We start from the raw sequence: 24496 nt of genomic DNA on the forward strand, positions 1-24496 counted from the left end.
GCTCTTGTTACCCAGGCTGGAGTGCAATGGCAGGATCTCGGCTCACCGCAACCTCCGCCTCCCTGGGTTCAAGCAATTCTCCTGCCTCAGTCTCCCGAGTAGCTGGGACTACAGGCGCGCACCACCATACCCAGCTAATTTTTGTATTTTTAGTAGAGACGGGGTTTCACCATGTTGTCTAGGATGGTCTTGATCTCGACCTTGTGATCCACCCACCTTGGCCTCCCAAAGTGCTGGGATTATAGGCGTGAGCCACCGCGCCTGGCCAGGAAATATTTTATTTTTGTTTTGAGATGGAGTCTCGCTCTGCTGCCCAGGCTGGAGTACAGTGGCATGATCTCAGCTCACTGCAACTTCCGCCTCCTGGGTTCAAGTGATTCTCCTGCCTCAGTCTTCTGAGTAGCTGGGACTACAGGCATATGCCACTATGTCTGGCTAATTTTTTTTTTTTTGTATTTTTAGTAGTGACAGGGTTTCATCATGTTGGCCAGGCTGGTCTCGAACTCCTGATCTCAGGTGATCCTGCCAGCCTCAGCCTCCCAAAGTACTGGGATTATAGACGTGAGCCACTGTGCCTTGCTTTTGGTTTTTTTTTTTTTTTGGAGACAGGATCTCAGTCACCCAGGTGGGAGTATAGTGGAGTAATCGTGGCTTACTACAGCCTTACCCTTCTGGACTCAAAGGGTTCTCCCACCTTAGCCTCCCAAGGACCTGGGACTACAGGTATGTACCATCATGTCTAGCTAATTAATTTTTTTTTGTACACGGGGGTCTCACTATGCTGCTCAGGCTGGTTTGGAACTTCTGGGCTCAAGCCATCCTCCTACCTTGGCCTCCCAAAGTACTCAGATTATAGGCTTGAGCCACTGTACCTGGCCATAGGGAATAATTAAAAATATTGTAATTATGACAGGTGGAAAGGCCTACGGGACAGGAAAGCCCTGAAACAAAATCTGAATTTATAGAAATAATTAGCATATGATAAACATGGCATTCCAAATCAGTAAGGAAAGAAGGATTCATTTAGATGGTGATGAGGTAACAAAACATTTGGAAAAAAACTGTTAAACTGTATTTCATGCCAAATATAAAAACATATTCATATGAATTTTTTAAGTGCAAAAAGTTAAACCACAAAATAATCAGAATATGGTGAAAATTAATTTGATAATGTGAGAGTTCCTGTCCACAGCAAAAAAACCAGAGACAGATTTGATTACTTTAAACTGAAATGTTTTTCTATGTGGGAGAAAAATGAAAATCTGACAAAAACATCTGCAGATATGTGAAGGAGTTAATATCCTTATCTTATTCACGTTTACAATTAAAAAAAAATGACAACTCTATCAGCAAGAAACATGAATAGGCAATGAAGAAAAAAACCAATATTGCCAATGAACATTAGTACATGTTCAATGTATCTGGAAATTAACTATAAAAGAGCAAACAGGAACCTATTTGCCTATTTCACCTATCAAATTGGTAGAGGTTTTAAAAATGACTTTCTTGTGGAAAAACAGCTTAATCATATCTTCATGTCTAAAGAGTTATTAGCTGCTGCTGGATTATTTTGTAAGAAAAGCAAAATTAAGCCCAATTTTATTTAAAGGTAGTTCTGATTTTATTTGTATTTTTTTTTGGTGGTTGTTGTATGAGACAGGGTCTCACTCTGTCGACCAGGCTGGAGTGCAGTGGCATGATCCAGGATCAGTGCAACCTCTGCTTCCCAAGTAGCTGGGACTATAAAAGCACATGCCACCATGCCTGGCTAAATTTTTTACAGGTTTTTGCAGAGATTAGATTTTGCTATGTTGCTCAGGCTGGTCTTGAACTCCTGAACTTGCCTGTCCTGGCCTTCCAAAGTGCTGGGATTACAGGTGTGAGCCGCCATGCCCAGTATATTCTTTGTATTTTTTAAGCCTTTTAAAACTATGAAATACAACACTTATGTAAAACGTACATACAGCTTAATAAATCATTTGCAAAGTGAATAAACACCTGGGTAACCACCACTCAGATCAAAAAATCCTCTCAGCACCACAGAATTCCCTGTATATTCCTAATTGCAACTCCTGTCCCCACACAGAGCTTTTATGGTAATAACTCCCGTTCTGCTTTGCAGTTTTACTACCTTAGTGTGCATCCTTATATGAGTCTCTTAGTTTTCTGTTCTTGACTTCACAGAAGTAAAATCATTTGGTATATATTCTGTACGTGTGGTTTTTGCTCAGCATTGTTTTTAAGACCTATCCATTATGCTGTGTGTAGCTATTTTATTTCCATTGTTACATCAGGACTCTATTATATGACTATATTATAATCTTAAATGTTGTTGATGAACAAATGTGTTTCCAATTTGTGGCTATTAGAATGGTTTACTGGTCATTGGATTGCCCCATTTGTGACATGTTTTTGTTTATTTTTAAAAAACTGCAGATTTTTTTTTAACCAATGTAGCATATTTACAAATCTTGTAATATGCTCTTTGTCTCATTTAAGAAATCTTTCCTCTCTTGAGGTTAAGACATTTCCTGCATTATTGTCTAGATGCTGTATTGTTTTGCCTTTCACATTTAGGTTTGTAATCCACCTGGAGTTTTTAGACTTGATGTGAAACAGGGTTCTAATTACCCTTTTTACATATGGATACTCAATTATTCCACATCACTTATTGAAAAGACTGTCTTTTCCTCACCCTACTACAATGTCACTGTTTTAAGTCCAATGTCCATATATGCTTACGTTTGTTTCTAAAGTTTTTTCTGTTATACTATGTTCATTTTTAATAGAACATCATTAATTTAAGAAAATTACTCATCACAAACCTTGGCCCTCGTAGCTCAATCAGTAATGGCCCAGTCTTTTCTATATGGAATTGATAGATGGGGTTATTTTTGTGAGTCTCTTGGAAATTTCCACATCCTCCAGCACTCTGACCACTCCACTTCCCATTAATCTAGTAAGAACAAAGTTTTAGTATTAACAAAATTTAATTCTCCAATTCCACTTACAGACAAAACTCCTTTCCATTTAAAAAAAAAAAAAAAAAGGGCAATTTTCCACTCTGTGGCTCTTATATTTGCTGTTGACAGCCAGGCTGCTTTGCTAGACTAACCCCTATTTCCATTTCTCAGCCTCTAATCAAGCTGTTCTGCCAGGAATTTTCCATAGAATCTTCTCTACATATCTAGCCCACCATGCAAAGTTAGTCTCAAATTCTACTTTCAAGGTTCATCCACATAGTCTTCTCTAACCACCAGTTTGCATTAATCTTCTTTCTCTGAAATTTGTTTCTTTTCACAGATGTTGCTCACTGAAGATCTTGTATTCCAACCCATATTGAAGGCCGCTTAGGTTTCCCTGATATTCCTGTGAAGCCTTAGAATGTTTTTATTTCATAATAAATTGCTGAATATAAAATGAGAGAAATGGAAAAGGGAATTTAAACAATTCTAAAAGAATGCTGAGATTATAAACAAATGAATTTACTCACCCGTTTTGATACAGTGTATGGTGAAGGAATCTTTGAAAAAGTAAAGCTGCATGCTGAATATACCTAGATATATATATAAAAAGACTATATTGATCAATTTTATACTTAGAAGAACATCAAAGTGATACATGAATATATTGGAATAAAAAACCAGTTGGCATATACAAGTCATTGTTCTATAGGCAGCGGTTTAATGAGCTGGCAACTGAGAAGCTAGAGGTCTTATCTTGGCTTTCTCTGCTACTGTGTATGACTCAGGGCAAATCACAATTTTTCCAGGCCGTAGCTTCTGCATCTGAAAAATGAAGGGGTGGCAGCAGCTCCCAATGTCCCTTTAATCAGTAAAAATCTATTCAAATTGAGCTGCTTATGTAGAGGCAAACAAATCTATATAGAAGAAAATTACAACGACATTCCTAGCTAGATGAGAGTAATATGTTTCTAGGTGACTGATTCTCTTTCACTAACTTCAAAGTCCTTTTTTTGGTCAATAAAAATGTTAAACAGGCTAAGTAAGTTTTTATTGCTTGCTTTAAAATCAAATGTACTGGCCGGGTGTGGAGGTTCACACCAGTAATCCCAGCACTTTGGGAGGCTGAGGTGGGTGGATCACTTGAGGTCAGGAGTTTGAGACCAGCCTGGCCAACATAGTGACACCCCATCTCTACTAAAAATACAAAAATTAGCTGGGTGTGGTGGCAGCACCTATAGTCCCAGCTACCCAGGAGTCTGAGGCAGGAGAACTGCTTTAGTACAGAAGGTGGAGGCTGCAGTGGACTGAGACTGCACCACTGCACTCATTCCAGCCTGGGTGACAAAGCAAGACTCTGTCTCCAAAAAAAAAAAAAAGAAAAAAAGAAATGTATTAGTCCAACATACTATACTGCCGCGGGACTAAACTATTACTATGAAAATAAAAATGTTCTTTCGAAACAAAAAAACATTTCTTTTCAAATGTACTAGTTTCTACAGAAAGCATAATTTACTATTAAGCACAAAAATGGCAGTACATATTCAGAAATAAACTTTTTCTCCAGACAATCCCACTTACAAAGCAGAGCACATTACGAACTTTATATTATTGTGTTTTGTGTGTTGGTTCTACTTACCCGGACTGTGTAATGGATTGTGTTCTGTTTTTCATATTGAGAAACCACTAGTGTAAAGGTATGGGTGCCAGGTGTGGTCAGCTTTATCTTAGTCAAATAATGAGGGCTGTTAATTCGAATTCCATCAATGTATGGAGGTGGGTCAGCTGCAAACAAACAAGTAGGCTTAGAGAAAAGGAGAGTTTTTCTTTCTTAGTTTTTGAAGTTTTATGGTTGATGTAGGAAAAATAATTACTTGGATGGACATCTCCTTAATTGATTCTGTCCTTAAAACATAATATTAGTGAATTACAATTTGTTGAAAACTTTAAACAGTTCCTAACAAGCAAAAATAATCTTTTTGAATACATTTAATGAGATATAATAGTACTTACTATTTGCTCTGTTGCATTTCAGTAATTCCTACTATTTGTTCTGGGTTGCATTTTTCTCCCAGACAGGATTTTAAAGTCAGGATTAGCTTTTTTTTTGAGATAAAATTAAAAATATAAAAAGATGTATGGCCGGGCGTAGTGGCTCACGCCTGTAATCCAAGCACTTTGGAGGCCAAGGCGGGCAGATCACCTGAGGTCGCAAGTTCAAGACCCGCCTGACCAACATGATGAAACCCCGTCTTTAAAAAATGGGGGAAAAAAAAAAAGACATATATAAAAATATATCTAGATTCCCCACCACTCAGATTTAACTTTTTTTGGAGGGGAGGGGGTCGTTCTAGCCTCTTCATAAAACAATGTGTCTTTTAACCACCACCCTTATCTTATTCCATTCTATTGATGAATTTGGTGAGCACCTTTTTAGACTTTCATAAAAAAAATACCCCCTCCTAAAAATGAACAAATAATTGTTTCTGGTATAAGTGTATATGTAAAAGAAAAAAAAATAGTATATGTCTTATATCTTTCATTTTTTACTCAACATTTTAAAAAGATCTATGTTGTTCTACAGTTTATTTCTTACAACTGCTTGTATAATATTCTATCATATGAATATCACATTTTATCTGTACCTCCAACTGGTTATTCAGAAAATTGGGATATTCAGATTGTTTTCAATATTTTGTTACTATAAAGAATGCTGCCTATTATTCTTTGATAGGCTCATTAATCAAGCCTGATACAATTATTTTATGCATGTCAATTACTGTATGTTAAGATCAATGCTCTCACCTAGCTTATTTAGGAACACTGAATATTTATAATGGGGACCTATCAGAAAAACTAAACATTTTCGTATCTCAAACAAGTCATTAAGTCTCTAATGCTTAGGGGTGTGTGACCTAGTGAGAATAGAAAAGAACTGGCACATCTGTGGATCTTGAACAAGGTTTTCAACCCTTCCACGTTTCAGTTTACTCTTCTGTCAAATGGGGAACAAGGCCTGTCCTTTATTACAGCAATGTGTTGTAATTAAAATAAAATTATAAACTCAAAAGTATTCTGAAAAGGCAAAATCACTCTACATAAGGTAGAGTACTGTTTTTTTTTTAAAAAAGGAAAACTTGGCTAGTTTAACTTGGTATTGTCACTGGACCTACTATGTGCCATGTCCATTCCAGAACCTAGGGATACTGACTACTAAGACTCAGTGCCTGCCCTTAACACAGTGTAATAGGGAAGAATGCCATACTTTCCTATGATTAAACAAAGTACGACTTAAACCACTTCTGATAACATCTTCCCCATCACTGCCCATTTCTTTGCACAGCCTTCTTACAAGAACTGTCAACAACTGCTTCCTTATACCAGTGTCTTTTAAAACCAATCCAATTGGGCTTCTAGCCCCACCTCTCCACTAAGCCTGTTCTTATCAAGGTCAACAGTGACTGCCAGGATGCTAAGTCCAATAGTTTCTTCTCTTTTTACCTTATATTTTAGGTTTGGGGGCGCATGTGAATGTTTGTTACAAAGGTAAACTTATGTGTCATGGGGGTTTGTTGTACATATTATTTCATAACCTAGGTATTAAGCCAGAATCCAATATTATCTTGTCTATTCCTCCCCTCCTCCCACCCTCCCCCCACTTCAAGTAGACCTCAATGTTGTTTCCTTGTGTTCTTATCATTTAGTTCCCACAACCATTTCTTCTCTCACCTAATCTCATTTGATTTCTTAAACACCAATAGATGCAGCTGTCCTTTCTTTCCCTCTTGAAAAATGTTCTTTGCTTGGGTTACATGTCAAACTTCACTGTTTCATCAGGCCCTCTGTTCACATTCTTTTGTGGTACCTTTTCCTCTGCTCAACCTTAAGATGTCTCAGAGTCCAAGGGGTCAGGTCCTGGGTGTTCATCTCTGTACCCACAACTCTCTTCACAAGTGATTTATACAGTCCCATCTTCAAATTCCATCTATATGCTTCTGAATCCTCAATCTGTATTTCTATCCTTACTCTAGAACTCTATTCAAAAATCCAACAGCCTAGCTGGCATCTTCATTTGGAGCCAGCACATGTCATTTTCCTGATTATGACCAAAGACCCTCTGAACCCCTTCCTGTAGTGCACAGAACCTCACGTGATCTGACCTCTGCAAATCTTCCTGATTTCTTTTGGTACCACACCTACCCAGGCAACTGGCCTATTCTCTGTTCCAAAAACACATCATCTTTTCTCACTGTAAGGCCCTGCACTTGCTGTTCCCTCTGCCTGTAATGCTTTTCCCTTGATTTCTTTGTATGACTGTTTCCTTTTTGTTATTCATAGATCTTCCCGTCCCTACTCCATCCATGACCATTGACCAACCAGTCACTCACACATAACCCTATTTTATTTTTTTTACACACATGTATCACTACTTGGTATTTTGCTTATCTGTCTCCCTGACTAGAACATAAACTCTACAAAAGCAGAGTCTTGTTTCATTCACCACTTTTCTTCACAGCCTTAAGACAGTTTCTCTCACTAAGTGATACACATTTGTTTTTTAAATGTGAAAGCAAAGTGGTTTTCATACAATGTGTTAAATGTCTCAGGTGCCCAGTGGAAGGAATGGCATTTAGGCTGGACCTTAACACTACATGCATTAAGCGCAACAAGGAAAAAGGAATATGTGGGTAAAAGGCAGGAGGAGAGAGATTCTTCAGAGGAGAAACCATGGGAAAAGGGGCAACAAGGGCACGGTGTATCCTGGAGTAGCAACTATCTCAACTGTGAGAAGCTGGGGCATGAAATAAAGGGGGAAAGTAGGCCAAAATATAAAAAGCCTTGTATGTATCATGCTGAAGGGCTTAGATTTTATCCAGGAGTCCATGGAAAACTACAGAATACATTTGATTAGAGTCAAAGACATAATTTAAGTTTCAGAAATAGAATTCTGACAGCCATGTGCAAGAAGGTGGAAATCCTCCTTTGGCGTTATCTAAATTAAAACAAAACACAGAATAGCATAAAAATGTCCTTCCATATGCTTGACTGGTTTCTATTAGTCTATCAACACAATTATTTCTCTATATTATCTACATAAAATGTGTCATTTTTCGACATAATCATATAAATAAAATCTTAATGTATGTTTATTTTAATGTTTGCTGGGCTACTAAACATACCTGGGTAATAAACTTTTTTCCCATCAGTCTTGTATACAACCATTGTGATAAATTCTCGATTATTCGCAAAATCATCCTAAAATCACAAAGAATCCAATGTGGTTAGAAAATGGGTTGAAAATGCGATTTATTTTCTTTTTCAAGGTCTCCACAAAAATGCTCTTTATTTAAAGTTAACAAAATAACTCTAATTTTAAGAGCATTTTTTCCAGCTATTTAATGGTATAAGAAACATTGTTTCTCTGAATTATCATTTTAATAGATGACAACTGTATGAAATAATATATTAAATAAGATTCAGAGGCTATTAAGATTACGGTTAACCTTTACAGAATCAAGACTAATGATTCAACATTTCCAAACTCCCTTCAGCATATTTCAGTGATTTAAACTATACATCATCCACCCCCAAACCCTCACTAAAAAGCATCAACTCCCTCATACTTTTCTTCAGAGATGACTTCTGAACAAGATTTTAAGTGTGTAATTATAAAATATGAATTTCCTTAGAGGAAAATATTCATTTATTTGAGAAAACACTACTTTCAGGGCACCTATGTAAATTAAACAGGCTGATGATTACATTTGTCTTTCACAATGTTCTAACTATATTTAAAAAATTTACGTATAGGATATCATTAGAAGGGTATCAGTACCTTGTCTGTTATGTGTCTACTAAGCAAAACCCAAACTGCAGCGCCCCCCTGTGGACACTGCACCTCCAGTTTGTACTGGGGGTTGTTGGCCAGGCTATAGGCATCTTTCACAGGTCCTTGCTTAGCATCCCAAGTACTAAAAGATAAAGTCAACAAAGAAGGTTGTAATTAAATTTCTCATAGAGCTAAAATATAACACTATTTCAAAAAGTGAATTAATCAGAGTTTTTGGTTTTTACTGGTTTTAATTTTTTTTTGGCATAACCAGGAAGTGTGGAAAGAAAAAACTATTAACAAGATAGTCACTGTGGGCATGACAAAAAGAGGGGATGCTGGTCTTCCTAAATTAACCATTCTGTTTTTATTTATTTGTTTGAGACAAGAGTCTTTCTCTGTTGTCTGGGCTGGAGTGCAATGGTGTGATCTTGGCTCACTGCAACCTCCACCTTCCAGGCTCAAGCGACCTGCTGACCTCAGCCTCCCAGGTAGCTGGGATCACAGGTGTGCGCCATGATGACCAGCTAATTTTTGTATTTTTTGTAGAGATGAGGCTTTGCCATGTTGCCCAGCCTCGTCTAGAACTCCTGAACTCAACTGATCCGCCCACCTTGGCCTCCCAAAGCGCTGGGATTATAGGCATGAGCTAACGCAACTGGCACATGTTTTTAAGTGAACAAAGTGGAGGCTACTATAAAGCATACTCTGCAATGTGCAAAAAGTTACCTGTGAATACATGTTGATTCTTTAAAAAGACCTGGATTCCAACTCAAATAAATCACATCATAATACTGGCAGAGATCATCCCAGGAAATCCAAAATATTCCTGAAAATTAATACCTTTGTTAATCTAAAAAAATCTTAATGCTAAATGACTTAAGTCAGTTACATATATTTTGCCGTGTTAGAATGTTTTTTGAAGAATAAATGGTATTAAAATTAAAAAAATATATTTACCATTGTCTATTTTCTGAGCTGTTCGGGGATCAAAGTTTAAATACTTTTGCAACTCTGGAGTCCAGTTTTTTACATCATTTTCACTGTATCTTCCTTTCCAACGTAAATGACTCCAAGGATTTTTCAACTGGATGAATCGCAACCCCTATATAAAAAAAAGAAACAGGAGATAATATTAAGCTGCAAAACAGTTTTTACTGTATTAGTTCTTATTAGAGGACAAACTGTGAGTACGTATCAATTATTTTCCTTCAAATCAAATAAAGAACATTTCCATCATTGCAGTGCTGCTTTAGAGCACGAAGTATTTCCTGCCTTTTCAAAGCTCACTCTTCTCTACTCTGGTCCCATTTTATTTTCCAGTATTTATACTCAATGTATCTTTGGTGCTAAACTAGCTTTTCCTTTTACAATGCCGTAAAATCCTTATTCAAGTTTGCCTCCAAAGGCATTTCTCAAGCCATTCCTTTTTTTCCAAAAGGCCCTCTTTGATCCCCTTAGTTACCCTTCTCAGTGAAGACAGACATAGCAAAGGAAAAAGAACACGGGCTTTGCAATCAGAATAAAGTGGGACCAAATTCCAGTTCTTTGGGTGGGTTATTTACCCTCTGCACATTCGTTTACTCATAGGTAAAACGAAGATTATGATGTGTCCCTAGAAGATGGCTGTGAAGATCAAATGGAATTAACATAAAGTATCTAACATTTAGTAATTTCTTTTACTTTCTCTTCTCCAAACTTCATAGTGCTAACAATCTGTATTACATCAGTTTAAAAGTTTGCCATCTTATATTGTTTTCTACTTGTACAAGTGTAGTCATCTTGTCTCCCTAATGAAATCATTAACTCCTTGAAATGGTGGCACTATCATCCCTTTTCAGATTTTCCACTGAATTTATGAAACAGAATCTTAGGTAAATGCTCAGTAAATACCAGGTATGTCTACAGAATTGATTACATTAATTCAGGAAAATGAAAGAGATGGTAAATCCAAAATAATATTTGTTTTACTGCAAGCAGTCACCTAAGGGAATTGTGTACTTTTTCTAATGATATCATAAATCAAACTGTTTGGGAGACATCTAAACAGCCACAACAACACACTCCTTTGCTATTTCAAATGGTGGCAAATTGTGGCCTTGGGTAGACTTATGTGATTTCTGGACGTAAGACTCACTCCTCTTAGGCTATATTCCCTAGAAGCTTCATTAATGCAATTTCTTTCATCAATATCTTCTACACCATATGTGTCTCACCACATGTAAGTCAACCGACGTTTAATTCCTTTCTTTTCATAAAATCTAGTTCTCCATAAGCAGGAAATCTACCTCATTTCAGGACTCTTAACACTTACTAAAAAAGGAGCACAAAAGAGAGCAAACTGCTGCTAAGCTTTTCTAAGACAGACCCCCAGCATCAAGTGATATTCAAGGACACTAACATGTGGCTGTAGTTTTTGTCTGGATGGGTAGAAAACCAGCCCTAAAAAGGAGAAGGAATGCTAGAGAACTTAAAAAAAAAAATCCTTTTGCTGAAACATCCAATTTCTGAAGTTATTTCCAAGTAGCAGCAAAGGAAAAGCCTTGGACAGCTTCAGAAATTCTATGATAACACCTGTCTGAAGTCCGCACCCTGATCTGGAGATGTACTTCCATAATAGACTATTTATGAAACATCACCTCAAAGACACAAAAGTGACCCAAATGGAGAATCGCTGAGACAAAAATGAAGATACAACCTTGGAATATGCAAACAGGTTAGAGGTAGTCAAACAAAAATGACAGCCCCTTTATGCAAATATTAATAAATATTAAAAATCTCTAAGTGAAGGAAGTCACCAATGATGTAATACTGAGCAGAGCTGTCATAGTCTAAGATTACGTCTATCTACAAAAAAGAAGTCCTAAAGATAAATGCTTGAATCAGATATGAAAATATTTTAAAACAGAAGTCAGAATTAAATCAACACCTCAAAATATAAGTAGCAAAAAATAAAAATAATGCACCTAGGAAACTCCTCGAATATATACCCAATAAAAGAGTACTGGAGAAAACCTTTATATATAAGTATACATTTTTTGAGACAGGGTGTCACTGCATCAACCAGGCTGGAGTGTAGTGGTGTGATCATGGCTCACTGCAGCCTCGAGCTAAAGTGATCCTCCTACCTCAGTCTCCCAAGTAGCTGGGACTACAGATGTGTGTAACCATGCCTGGCTAATTTTTAAAAAATTTATTGCAGAGATGGGGTCTTGCTATGTTGCTTAGGCTGGTTGTGAACTTGTGGTCTCAAGCAATCGTCTTGCCTCAGCCTCCCAAAGTGCTAGGATTACAGGTGTGAGCCACTGTGCCCAGCCACTTAAAATGTTTAGACTGGTATTTGTGGCAAATTACACTTCTAAGAAAACCTAAACTTACTGGCTTACTTAATTTCACATAATTTTTATATTTTTTGCTTTCAGCGGTCAATTTTTATGCCACTTTTAAAGAAACAATGGCTGTGGGGGGGGGTGCAACACTGACCAGCTAATTTAGAAAGTTCTGAGACTATAAATTTTAAAATGATGCAATAGGTCCCTATTACCCTCATAATTCATATACAGTCATGCACCATAAAATGAAATTTCAGACAGTGATGGATTACATACATCATGGTGGTTTCCTAAGATTATAATGGAGCTGAAACACTTGTATTGCCAAGTGACATCCTGTTGATCCTGTCCCCATGTGCGCATAGGCTAATGTGTGTGTTTATGTTTCAGATTTTAACAAAACAGCTTAAAAAAAAGATTTAATAAAAAAAACTCATAGAACAAGAATGTAAAGTATTTGTGTACAGCTCTACAAATGCATTGTTATTACAGTCAGAAAGTTTAAAATTTTAAAATTTATAAAGTAAAAAATTATAGTAAGCCAAGGTTATTATTGGACTGGTCTGATAGTAGTGGGTTAATCAGAAATTATTAACAACATTAGTATCACTGAAGTTGGTATACAGCCACCACTGATGAATTTGACTGGCTTAAAACAATTCATTATTGAAGAAAACAATATTCTCATAAAATCTACATGTCCAGTGTTCATAAAGTCTACAGTAGTGTACAGCAATGCCTCAGTCTTTCCTGTTCACTCACCAGTCACCCACTCACCCAAAGCAACTTCCAGTCCTGCAAGCTCTATTCATTTAAATGCTCTATACAAATGTACCATTTAACAAAATCTTTTATACTGTATTTTTACTGTGCCTTTTCTATGTTTAGATATACAATTACTTACCATTTTGTTATAACTGCCTACAGTATTCAATACAGTAACATGCTGTACAGGTTTGTAGTCTAGGAGCACTAGGCTATACCATACAGCCTAGGTGTACAGTAGGCTGTAACATCTAGATTTGTGTAAGTACATTTTATGATGTTCATGCCACAAATCACCTAACAATGCATATCTCAGAATGCATACTTATCATTAAGCAACATGTGACTGTAATTCCATGTGTCACACATAAGAAAACCAGTCTAACACATAGTAGTGCTCTGTTATTGCTGACTGATCACTACTTCTACTTGTTCTGTTATCAAGGGTCCTTCATTAAGAAATAGTGCTTCTTTAATAATCTTTGTATTTTCTAATCCATAGAACCAATCCATTTTTCAGTTAAAAATATCAACCATCTCAGAAGTAATGAAGTCAAATATTCTAACACTTAGTCCAGATATTGCAGAAATAGCATCTGCCTGAAAGCCCTGACAGCATGCAAGGAGTTCTAGGAGAAAAATACTTGCTCACACAAACCCAGTGGCATGTATCTGATGCCTAGCTATCTTCCTATTTTCTTCCCCTTTCACAATTTTTTACTTTTTTTTTTATGACAGGGTCTCTATCACTCAAGCTGAAATGCAGTGGTGTGATCATGGCTCACTGCAGCCTTGACCTTCTGTGCTCAAGTGATCTTCCCTTCTCAGCATCTTCAGTAGCTAGCTGTAATTATAAACATACAGCACCATGCCCAACTAATTTTTTTTATTTTTTGTAGAGATGGGACCTTACTATGTTGCCCAGGCTGGTCTTGAACTCCTGGCCTCAAGAGATCCTCCTGCCTCAGCTTCCCAAAGTATTGGGATTACAAGTGTGAGACACCATGTCTGGCCCCCTTTCACAAATATTTATTTAGTATCTACTACGCTTTGGAGCAGGGGTTGCCAACCCCTGGGCCACAGACCAGTACTGGTCCATGGCCTGTTAGGAACTGGGCCGCACAGCAGAAGGTGAGCAGTGGGTGAGTGAGCATTACAGCCTGAGCTCTGCCTCCTGTCAGATCAGTGGTGGCGTTAGATTCTCATAGGAGTGTGAACCCTACCATGAACTGTGCATGCAAGGGATCTAGACTGCATTCTCCTTATGAGAATCTAATGCTTGATGATCTGGGGTGAAACAGTTTTATCCTGAAACCATGCTCCCACCTGCCCCCAAGTCTGTGGAAAAACTCTCCTCCACAAAACCGATCCCTGGTGTCAAAAAGGTGGGGAGCACTGATTTAAGAGCTTAACACTGTGATTGATCCAAACACCAATATGCAGCTTGCAATCTTGAGAGCTATGTACTCACCTCAGAACTGCTGCTTATATGGAAAAGACAAAGCGTTTGTTATGTAAAAGCGTTTCTGTTCTGTCATCAGTACCTGTGCCATCCCTATGATTTCCTTTCCCATCTTTTAATTTCGTAATTTCCAATGGTAAAGTTAACGTAGTAGGTGAAATGGTTTACAAACTCCACTTAAGCTTTGATTTGTCAGTATTCAAAAGTCTGATAAATTATCTGCAAATGTCTTATCCAACAAGAAAAAAGAAAAAGATTTAAGGCAAACCTTGAACTCTCTAATATCCAAAACGGCATAAGCATGTGTGGGAACCAGGCCCCACTTCTCCCCTTCAGCTTCTGTCATCATGCCAGTTGACGCAGTGATGAGGACATCTCCTTTGTGAAATCTAGAATGAACCCCAAGGACAATTAATTAAAGAAAAACACATTTTTAATCCAAGATCACACCATTTTATTGTTAGTTTAATGGCTTATATGAAAATGGGCTGTTCCTACCTCTGAAGAATTTTCAACAAGTAGTACATTTCTAATTCATAGTATACCACATAAATTATCACTTTTTTAAAAAGTTTTAGTCAACTTAATTTCTAAAGTAGAAACCTACCAATGAAGGAAAACAAATGCTAAATTTCAAGTGGTTTACAAATAAAAAATGAAGATGCAAAATACCAAAGGCACTTCCCAAAACAGCACATCATTTTATTTATCAAATCACTGAGCTTTCCAGTTTTGCAACCCAATGTGTATTACTGTTTAGACAAATTTCCTGTCCCTACATATGGATTATCCATTTAAGGTTTAACTTCTCAGACTTCTCTTTTCCCACTGTCCCTCAACTTGGTAATTAATCAGCAAGTCTAAAATAATTTTTCCATATTACATATTCAAGTATTTTAGATTACCTAAAATTTGGATTAACTCTATTAGGGAAGATAACTGAGGACTATAGGAAGTACATAATGTGAAGTCTATTTTAAAAACAATTTCCTTAAAATAACTAAAAACAACAGCTTCTGTAACCTCTATTCTAAATAAGGCATGATATGTTTTTAAATGACCACATTTACCACACACATAAAACAAAAAAACATTTACCTTTGATAAAGCATTCTGAAAGAATTATCCTTACTGAAAGTTTGGCTATCTGAATGCATAGCAATTCTTTCTGGTATCCAGCCTGTGAGTGCATGAAGATCAATATTCTGCAACAGAAACATATTTCAGGACAGCCAGTGTCATTTTCAAGTTCTTAAATCCCCAGAGCAATTACATCTCACTGATTTGGCATAATAATTTTGGTAGAAATAAATCAGAAAGCAGTTGTTCTCAACGAGTAATACATTTCTTATTTAACTCAAATTCCTACCTGATTTTGAACATGCATATTTTTCCCCACAATCTTTGTTGCTCTTCCTGAATAAAAAACTGTTTTACCGATGAATAAAAAGATACATAGCAGAAAAAACTGCTTCAACGATGCAGTCACTCTCCTTTCAGTGAGTTCTTGAAATGATATTTCTCATGTTTTATATACATTCCCATTCTTTCTCTCTCTAAACTTCTGAGTAAATCAACAAGCAACAGATTAGAAAGCTAAACTAACAGTATGTGAAGGCTAGAGCAATTCAAAGTATAGACTGGGAAGAAAGAAACTGTAACATCCTATTGCATTTAATAAAAGTATGTGAAGTCTGGAACAATTTAAAGTATAGGCTGGGAAGAAAGAAACTGTAACATCCTATTGCATTTAATTATGACCTATATATTCTTTGTCTCGCATTAGAACTGGGTGAAAAGAAAAAAAAAACAAACTGGAAAAATCAAGGACATCTGGTTTGGCAGGGAAACTAATGACTTATGAATGATGGATGATTTGCATACATTACTTCATCTTTATGACTTTATGACAAGGGGTAGATATTATCCTTATATTATGGATACATGAAGAGGCTAAGTAAGGTTAAACATTTTTTAAGGCCACAGGCTGTTAACTGTAAGAATTTAAAGTCATGCCAGGCTAGGTGCAGTGGCTCACGCCTGTAATCCCAGCACTTTGGGAGGCTGAGGCAGGTGGATCACCTGAGGTCAGGAGTTCAAGATCAGCCCGGCCACATGGTGAAACCCCTTCTCTACCAAGAATACAAAAGTTAGCCAGGCATGGTGATGCATGCCTGTGGTCCCGGCTACTCGGGAGGCTGAGGCGGGAGAATTGCTTGAACCTGGAAGGCAGAGGTTGTAGTAAGCCGAGATCATGCTACTGCAGTCCAGTCTGGGAGACAGGGCAAGACTCCATATCAAAACAAAAAAAANAAAAAAAAAAAAAAAAAAAAAAAAAAAAAGAATTTAAAGTCATGCCAATTTGACTAATTTCTGTTAAGGTTGGATAAAACATGCAACTCCTTGAGCCTGAATTACAAATAAAAATATACATGACAATATGACACATCCATTTGATCTAAACAGACTGCTCTGGAAAGGTACACTGTATTTATAATTGGCCTTGTATCCCGACATAAAAGGAGACACAGTTTAGGCTTTCCCAGATACACAAGAAAACACATATATCTCCATAACACAGGGACTGGTCATACTTTTTCAGGGGTTGAAAATCTGCTTTCCCTATAAACAAAAAGACCATCTAGAATTTTTCAAATTTAAAACAGTTATATTAGATAGGGTAAGACTGTCTGGATTGTCTTATCTATTACTCACGGAGTTGGATCCTGGAAAATCATATCCTCCCATGACTTTCATGTATGCTTTTTCTATAAGAGAAACCCATAATTCACTTTTATTGTTGGAATAAGAACAGAGCAATTCTCCCTTGTGATCAACAGGTAACTGGTCATCAATTATCACCTGGAGAAAGAGAACATGAACCTTCTTAGGTGCACAAAATATCTTAAAATCCTTTCTATCAAGAAACAAAAACACACTTTTCATAATGATAAAATACAAGGCACATATGCCGGATGGCTATTAAGATAATGTTTCTAGAATCTTAACAATTATAAAATGTTGCTCTTTTTAATATGATGTCTTTATCCAACTTTAAACATGAATCTGTCAGATAATAACCCTGAATCGACTGATTAATCATGTAACCATCACTGAAATTAAAAGAGTGAGCATCCAAAATAAAAAATTTAAAATCTGAAATGCTCAAAATCCAAAACTTCTTGAGCGCTGACATGATGCTCAAAGGAAATACTTATGGGAGTGTTTTAGACTTTCAGATTAGAGATGTTCAACATGTAGGTATTCCGCAAATATTCAAAAATCTGTTAAAATCCAAAATCCGAAACACTCTGGTCCCAAGCATTTTGGATAAGGGATACTCAATCTATATTAGATATTCTAGAAATGTACATTTAAAATAATTACAAAAGGGCCTCATTATTAAACAACATTATTGTCATTTTATCCTAAACCTGTAAGAAGACTCACGTATAGTTGTAAAAGTAGAACCTTATGACTAGAAAATATATATAACAGAGGAAGTAATATAATCACAAAAATATAGTATCTAATTCATAAAGTTATCTGAGAGACATAAGAATTTTGATTTAACACCAATAGAATGATTATGCAATACATCTTTAAAGATTCTTTAAACAAGAGGTAAAGAATTATAATTCAGTAAAATTATTCTTAATAATTTTGTTTACTTTTAAAGTAATCAGGTAAAATGGCTCAGACAGTGTTCTAGACAACATCATCAGCATCACCTGGGATCTTGTTAGAAATGCAAATTTTGATCTAATCTCAGACGTGAATCAGAAACTCTAGGCATGAGGTCCAGAAATCTGTGTTTCAATAACAGATAATCATCTGCCAGGTGATTCTGCGCATACTAAAATTTGGGTATTACTGAACTACAGAGCAACGATTTTCAGACTGGAATCACCAGAGGATCTAGGTGAAATATAGATTCTGATTCAGTAAGTCTAGGGCACATCCTGAAATTCTGCAAAACTAACAAGCTCCCAGGTGATGCTGATGTTGCTGCATGGATGTCAGTATGGACAGGTGGTGGAGAATCCTAACAATGCAAGGCCCTAATAAGGTTCAAAGTCCCTAAAGAAATTAGTGCGAACTGGCTGGCTGTGGTGGCTCAACCCACTTTGGGAGGCTGAGGTGGGTGGATCACGAGGTCAGACGTTCAAGACCAGCCTGGCCAATAGGATGAAACCCTGTCTCTATCAAAAATACAAAAAAAAAAAAAATTTGCTGGGCATGGTGGCACGAGCCTGTAACAGCAGCTACTCAGGAGGCTGAGGCAGAAGAATCACTTGAACCTGGGAGGTGGAGGTTGCAGTGAGCTGAGTTCATGCCACTGCACTCCAGCCTGGGTCACAGAGTGAAACTTCATCTCAAAAAGAAAAAAAAAAAAGAAAGAAAAGAAAAAAGAAATCCATGTGAATTAAAATTATGCATATATAGATTTAAAAGAAAATAATTTTAAAGGCATCTTACATCAAGTTATGACTATATATATATTCTTCTGACCTAACAGATTGTTTGTCTGATTTCCTTTTAATAAAAACAATCATGAACAGATGAAAATTTATTTTAAGCATTAGCAAATCCTTAGTTCAATGTTACTTTTTGAAACTGTATATATTTTCTCAAAATCATTTAAAAAACAAATTTATAATTGCCATGGTTTTAATTATTAACATATGATGCCACTGGTAGTAATATATAATATCACAGACTCAAACTGACTTTTAAAATGTTTACACAGGTGACATTTCTTAATGATTTCACTCAAGATTCAAAGGTAGGGAAGGGAGAGAGAGAAGGGATGGGAGTGGGGAGAGACGTTATTCACCTTTCTTGGGACACCATTGAGGTGAAGTTTTACCATATACTTCCCACATGGATTGTACTCTGGTTCACCATCCTTGTTCTGAGGGTAAATTATGCTTTTGTAAGAAAAAGAAATATTGAAATACCAGCATTAGCATTCAATATCAACTACTATGCAGAACATTTCATTCAGGCATTTACTACCATCTTGGCAATTTCATAAAAACAAACAGTAGAATATTTTCCTACAATAGGCCTAGAAAATGAACTACACCCTAATCAAAGTGCTTATTTACTATTAGTAAATAATTTTCTGATATCATAGAGTAAGCATAAATTTCAAAATATTCTGAAAAGTGTTCAATGTTAACTTATATACCCTAATAAATCATCTAATTAAGTATATATATTTTAAAATAATCTTTTACCACTGGCCCTAAGAAGTAAAGACCACTTCAATTAACCACAACTAAGGCAAGTAGGTATAACTTTGACATAAAGTTGCATAAAATTATACAGTAAGATATATGAACAAATATCAGTATCAATTTTCTTTTAAAATACATTTGGACCACTTATATGGCAACCAGTTGGAACTAAGGACTGTGTCTAATTCATCTTTGCACTCTTAGGACTTAACACACAAAAACCACTCAGGAAAAGTTGAATGAAAAAATTACAATGCTTAATTTTTGCAATTAATGATTTTAATATATCTTTCAAAAACCAAAAAAGTATTTCAGAAACATTTTAATACATTCTAAAGCAGTTCAAGACAAGAGAAAGATATTTTCCAGTAACCACATTAAAAGTTAAAAGGTAAAACCAATTTTAATGTTATTTAATCACAAATCAAAAATATTAGGATTTTATTTTATTTAATTAATTAATTAATTTTTTTGAGACGGAGTTTCACTCTTGTTGCCCAGGCTGGAGTGCAACGGCGCGATCTCAGCTCACCACAACCTCCGCCTCCTGGGTTCAGGCAATTCTCCTGCCTCAACCTCCTCAGTAGCTGGGATTACAGGCACGCGCCACCATGCCCAGCTAATGTTTTGTATTTTTAGTAGAGACGGGGTTTTACCATGTTGACCAGGATGGTCTCGATCTCTTGANCCTCCCAAAGTGCTGGGATTATAGGCTTGAGCCACCGCGCCCGGCCAATATTAGGATTTTAACATATAATCAACACAAAAATTTGAGATGTTTTGTGATTTTGCATTTTTTTTTAATGTTCTAAAGTTTTCAAAATCTCGTGCATTTTATACTTGCAGTGCATCTCATCTCAGTTCAGACTAATCCATTTCAAGTGCTCAATAGCCACGTGGCTAGTGACTACCTCACTTTACAGTCCGCTTATAAAGTGTTATCAATATAACTACTTTGATAAATTTCATTTCAAAACATATTAATTCCATATCTATTAACCACATGTATATATGTTCTTGAACTATTTTTGCATATCTTTCCATTCATAAATCATCTGCTTAATTTCTACAGAAGGGTCATATTCTGAATGATATGCCCTCTTCACTTTCTATACAGATAAGGCTTAAGTTTTAAATTTCTTGTTCAAGGGCAATTATACAAAAAGAGGTAAAGAGAGAAACACAGATTTTTACCTGGTAATCAACTTCTTATTAAATCGTCTTTCATAAGCTGCACTGATGGCCAGTGATGCCACAAAGGAGCAATCTGATACTATCGTCTGTTAATAAGAATTAACATATTCATATTCATTCATGTAATTTCACCATTACCGTAATACATGTACACTGCCCCAAGTACCTGACTTTTTATACTACATATCTTTTTTAAAAAAACTTCTATTTTGGGTTCGGGGATACAGGTGGAAGGTTACACAGGTGAACTTGTGTCACAGGTGTTTGTTGCACAGATTATTTCAACACCCAGGTATTAGCCCAGTATTCGCCAACAGTTATTTTTTTTCTGCTCCTCTCCCTCCTCCCACCCTCCATGCTCAAGTAGAACACACTGTCTGCTGTTCCCTTCTTTGTGTTCTTATCATTAAGCTTCCACTTGTAAGTGAGAAAGTACAGTATTTGGTTTTCTATTATATGTTAGTCTGCTAACAATAATGGCCTCCAGCTCCATCCATGTTCCTACAAAATACATCTTGTTCTTTTTACGGCTGCACAGTATTCCTTGATGTGTATGTACCACATTTTCCTCATCCAAACTGTCACTGATGGGCATTTAGATTGATTCCATGACTTTGCTATTGTGAATAGTGCTACAATATATACTATTTTCTTGGCTATTATTTGAATAGGAAAATAACAAATAGAAACGCCATACTGCTAACTCACACATTTGATTTTATATATCCTAGAAAAATTAAATAACGTATTTTAATAAAGTTGATTTTGAATAAGTAATCAAATAAGTAAATATCCTTCTCTTGCTGATATCTATTCCCTTATCAAAGATGAAATTCGGATTCTCAAGTTTTGCGTCTACAAGTACATAATGATAGAGTCCACATAAAAATCTGTAATCTCTCAAAACAGTGATTTATACTTATATTATCTCAGTATGTTTCAGTCAAAACATGTAGGATGAACAATTTTTCCAATGACACTCATGTGCCTGAATATATAATAAAAATCTAAGAAAAATCTCAAACCTAAACACAAATTACTTTAAAATGCTAACTTTCCTATAAAATCATACAAAATAAATGCTCACCTGCTTTATGCTAAAACTGGACACAGTATATATCATTGTAGGATTGTTGGTGAGGTCTTCTGGTCGTACCCATTTGGAAAATGTGGTTTTTTGTTTAGGTGATAATGGTAGCTTGCCCAATCTGTCACTGAGGTAATAATAAAAATTAAAATAAAAAAATTAATCTTAAAAAATGACTCAAAGCCAAAATTGAATTTCCTAGAGTTTGTTTTTTGGGTTGGGGGCGTCTAGTGATTACAGCAGCAGCAGTACTATATCATCCTAAAATAACCTTCTGGTCAAATTTGGCTTTTTACACTTAACCTTGAATCCAGTCAACCTGATCATCCCCTCTAATTAAAAAATATACCTAAATAATTGAAAACAGAAGAACTTAAATTTATTTATATTAATTTAAGAATTTTAAAAATTTAGCATAAATGTATTCAAGAACTTCAGCAATAAAATGAAATCATTAACAATAGTACAAGCTGATTCATTCAAAAGGACCTAGGAAGGTAAAGATTCTAAGCTGGTTCTTTACAAACTCCACTTGGCAAGGCTAATAATGAGTGTAGCTAATTTCGTGAATACTAACCATGTGCCAGGCATCATGCTGAAGTGCTTTACATACATAATCTACTTACTTCTTAAAACAACTCTATTAAAGGAATTTTTGGAAATAGCTAAAAGTGACCAACGACTTACCAAGGTCAGACAGCTAAGAAGTAGCAGAAATGGCATCTGAATGCAGGTCTCTGATGCCAAATCCACCATTCTTATCCACTACCATGTACTCACTGTGTGTTACAGTATTTCTCTAAAATTGATGTGTAGCACCAAGGGGAAACATCTAACTTTCCCCAAACTTTTTTTTTTTTTTGAAACAAAACAAAACAAAACAAAAACAGCTGAGGTCTCCATATGTTGCCCAGGCTGGTCTAGAACTTCTGTGCTTAAATGATCCTCCAGCCTTGGCCTCCCAGAGTGCTGGTATTACAGACGTTAGCCAACAGTCCCAACCATCCCAAACCCTTTCTAGAGCAAGAGCAACAAACTGGTTTTCAAAAGATTTCTTAGTAATAGAAAGTATACAATATGCCAACTGGAACAAATACAACTCTTTTTTATTTAAAATAATGGTAACAGATAATGGGAAAAAAGAGGATTTTGTGGTCAAGTATGATGTACAAACTCCCAGTTAAAGTATTAGTTTTCTCATTGAAGGACACCTCTAGACTTTTAATAAGCCAAAGTTTATTGTAATCTCTTAGAGTAGAATATGGCATATAACATACCTCAAATGTTTTTTATTATCATCTCACAGAACCACTAGTATTCCAGGTTAACATTTTGGTACCTGTATTATCAGGCGCTAACTATAAACAGAAAGTGAGCTGACCGAATTCAGAAGAGTTTAAAGATAGCTGTCGAAAATTTTGAGGGAAAAAAATTAAGGCAAATTCAAATTTATAATGTGTTATTAACCTGTTATATGAAACTTACTTCAGCATAAATCAAAGATTCCATATCTGTTCTCTCAAGTCACCAAAGGATAATCAAATTCTAGGGTTTTTTTCCTTAAAACTTAAAGATATTAAAAATATTTTACAGCTGGGTGCGGTGGCTCACGCCTGTAATCCCAGCACTTTGGGAGGCTGAAACAGGTGGATCACTTGAGGTCAGGAGTTCAATACCAGCCTGGCCAATATGGTGAAATCTCGTCTCTACTAAAAATACAAAAATTAGCTGTATGTGGTGGTCCATGCCTGTGGTCCCAGCTATTCAGGAGGCTGAGGTGAGAGTATCACCCGAGCCCGGGAAGTCAAGGCTGCAGTGAGCCATGATCACATCATTGTAGTCCAGCCTAGGCAACAGGAGTGAGACCTTATCTAAAAAAAAAAAAAAAGAAAAAAGAAAAAGAAAAAACAATTGGGACATTATATATAATTTTCTTTTCAATTTCTGTAATGGGAACACTTTTTTTTTCCCTACATTTTAAAAGGCTTATGTTGAGTAGCATAATATTTGACTGTATAGATGTATCATTATTTAATCATTCCCATACTGCTGGATAGTTTGTTTCAATAATTTTTTGCTGTAACAGATGCTTTGATGAGTGTCCTTATTATGTACATCTTTGACTGATTTCCTTCTGATGACTAGAAGCTGGGAGTCCAGAACCAAACAATATTTTTAAGGCTCTTGACATAAGCTGCCGTTGTCCTGGAAGGCTGTGCTAACTAATCCTGTCATAATTAACTCTTGCTTGAATTGGATCTTCTTAGTAAATAATGATGTCATTCCATTTCCCTTTTCCATTCAGTTTCTTTCCTGGCTTGTATTTCTGTTGTGATTCAATCACTGCTTCGACAAATATTTACCGAGTACTTACTTTACACCAGGTACTGTGCTAGACACTACAGAAATGTTAGGCAAAAGGAGGTCCTCATGACTGGGCAAATAACAGAAGTGCTCTTGCTATGCTGCCCCACCTCTTTCCCACAGCCACCCTCTATTCCAAAAAGTTTGTTTTTTTACAAATTTTAATTTCAAGGCTATTAAACTGAACTTCAGAGTACTGAAAAAGTACTGTAAAATTAAAATGCTGGAACTAAAAATTGCAATAGTGCTTACTTAC

At 36.1% G+C, this 24496-nt stretch overlaps 1 protein-coding gene across 2 annotated transcripts in view; it reads right to left on the reverse strand.

Moving 5' to 3' along the window:
* The window catches only part of CAPN7 (calpain 7), a 48923-nt gene that overhangs the window by 1630 nt on the left and 22797 nt on the right, over positions 1 to 24496 (reverse strand). The window contains exons 7-19 of one of the 2 annotated variants that reach the window (XM_017510145.2): positions 21877 to 22003; positions 20790 to 20875; positions 19190 to 19283; positions 17068 to 17214; positions 15451 to 15557; positions 14621 to 14741; positions 9754 to 9898; positions 9523 to 9622; positions 8800 to 8935; positions 8144 to 8219; positions 4603 to 4748; positions 3494 to 3556; positions 2826 to 2956 (exon numbers count right to left, since the gene is read on the reverse strand). In XM_017510145.2, coding sequence (XP_017365634.1) covers positions 2826 to 2956; positions 3494 to 3556; positions 4603 to 4748; positions 8144 to 8219; positions 8800 to 8935; positions 9523 to 9622; positions 9754 to 9898; positions 14621 to 14741; positions 15451 to 15557; positions 17068 to 17214; positions 19190 to 19283; positions 20790 to 20875; positions 21877 to 22003 — 1479 coding nt within the window. The remainder of the gene's footprint in view (positions 1 to 2825; positions 2957 to 3493; positions 3557 to 4602; positions 4749 to 8143; positions 8220 to 8799; positions 8936 to 9522; positions 9623 to 9753; positions 9899 to 14620; positions 14742 to 15450; positions 15558 to 17067; positions 17215 to 19189; positions 19284 to 20789; positions 20876 to 21876; positions 22004 to 24496) is intronic. The other variant, XM_037731934.1, reaches the window with a different exon arrangement.

This window comes from Cebus imitator, unplaced genomic scaffold (assembly GCF_001604975.1).
Source record: "Cebus imitator isolate Cc_AM_T3 unplaced genomic scaffold, Cebus_imitator-1.0 Scaffold432, whole genome shotgun sequence".
Lineage (NCBI taxonomy): Eukaryota > Metazoa > Chordata > Mammalia > Primates > Cebidae > Cebus > Cebus imitator.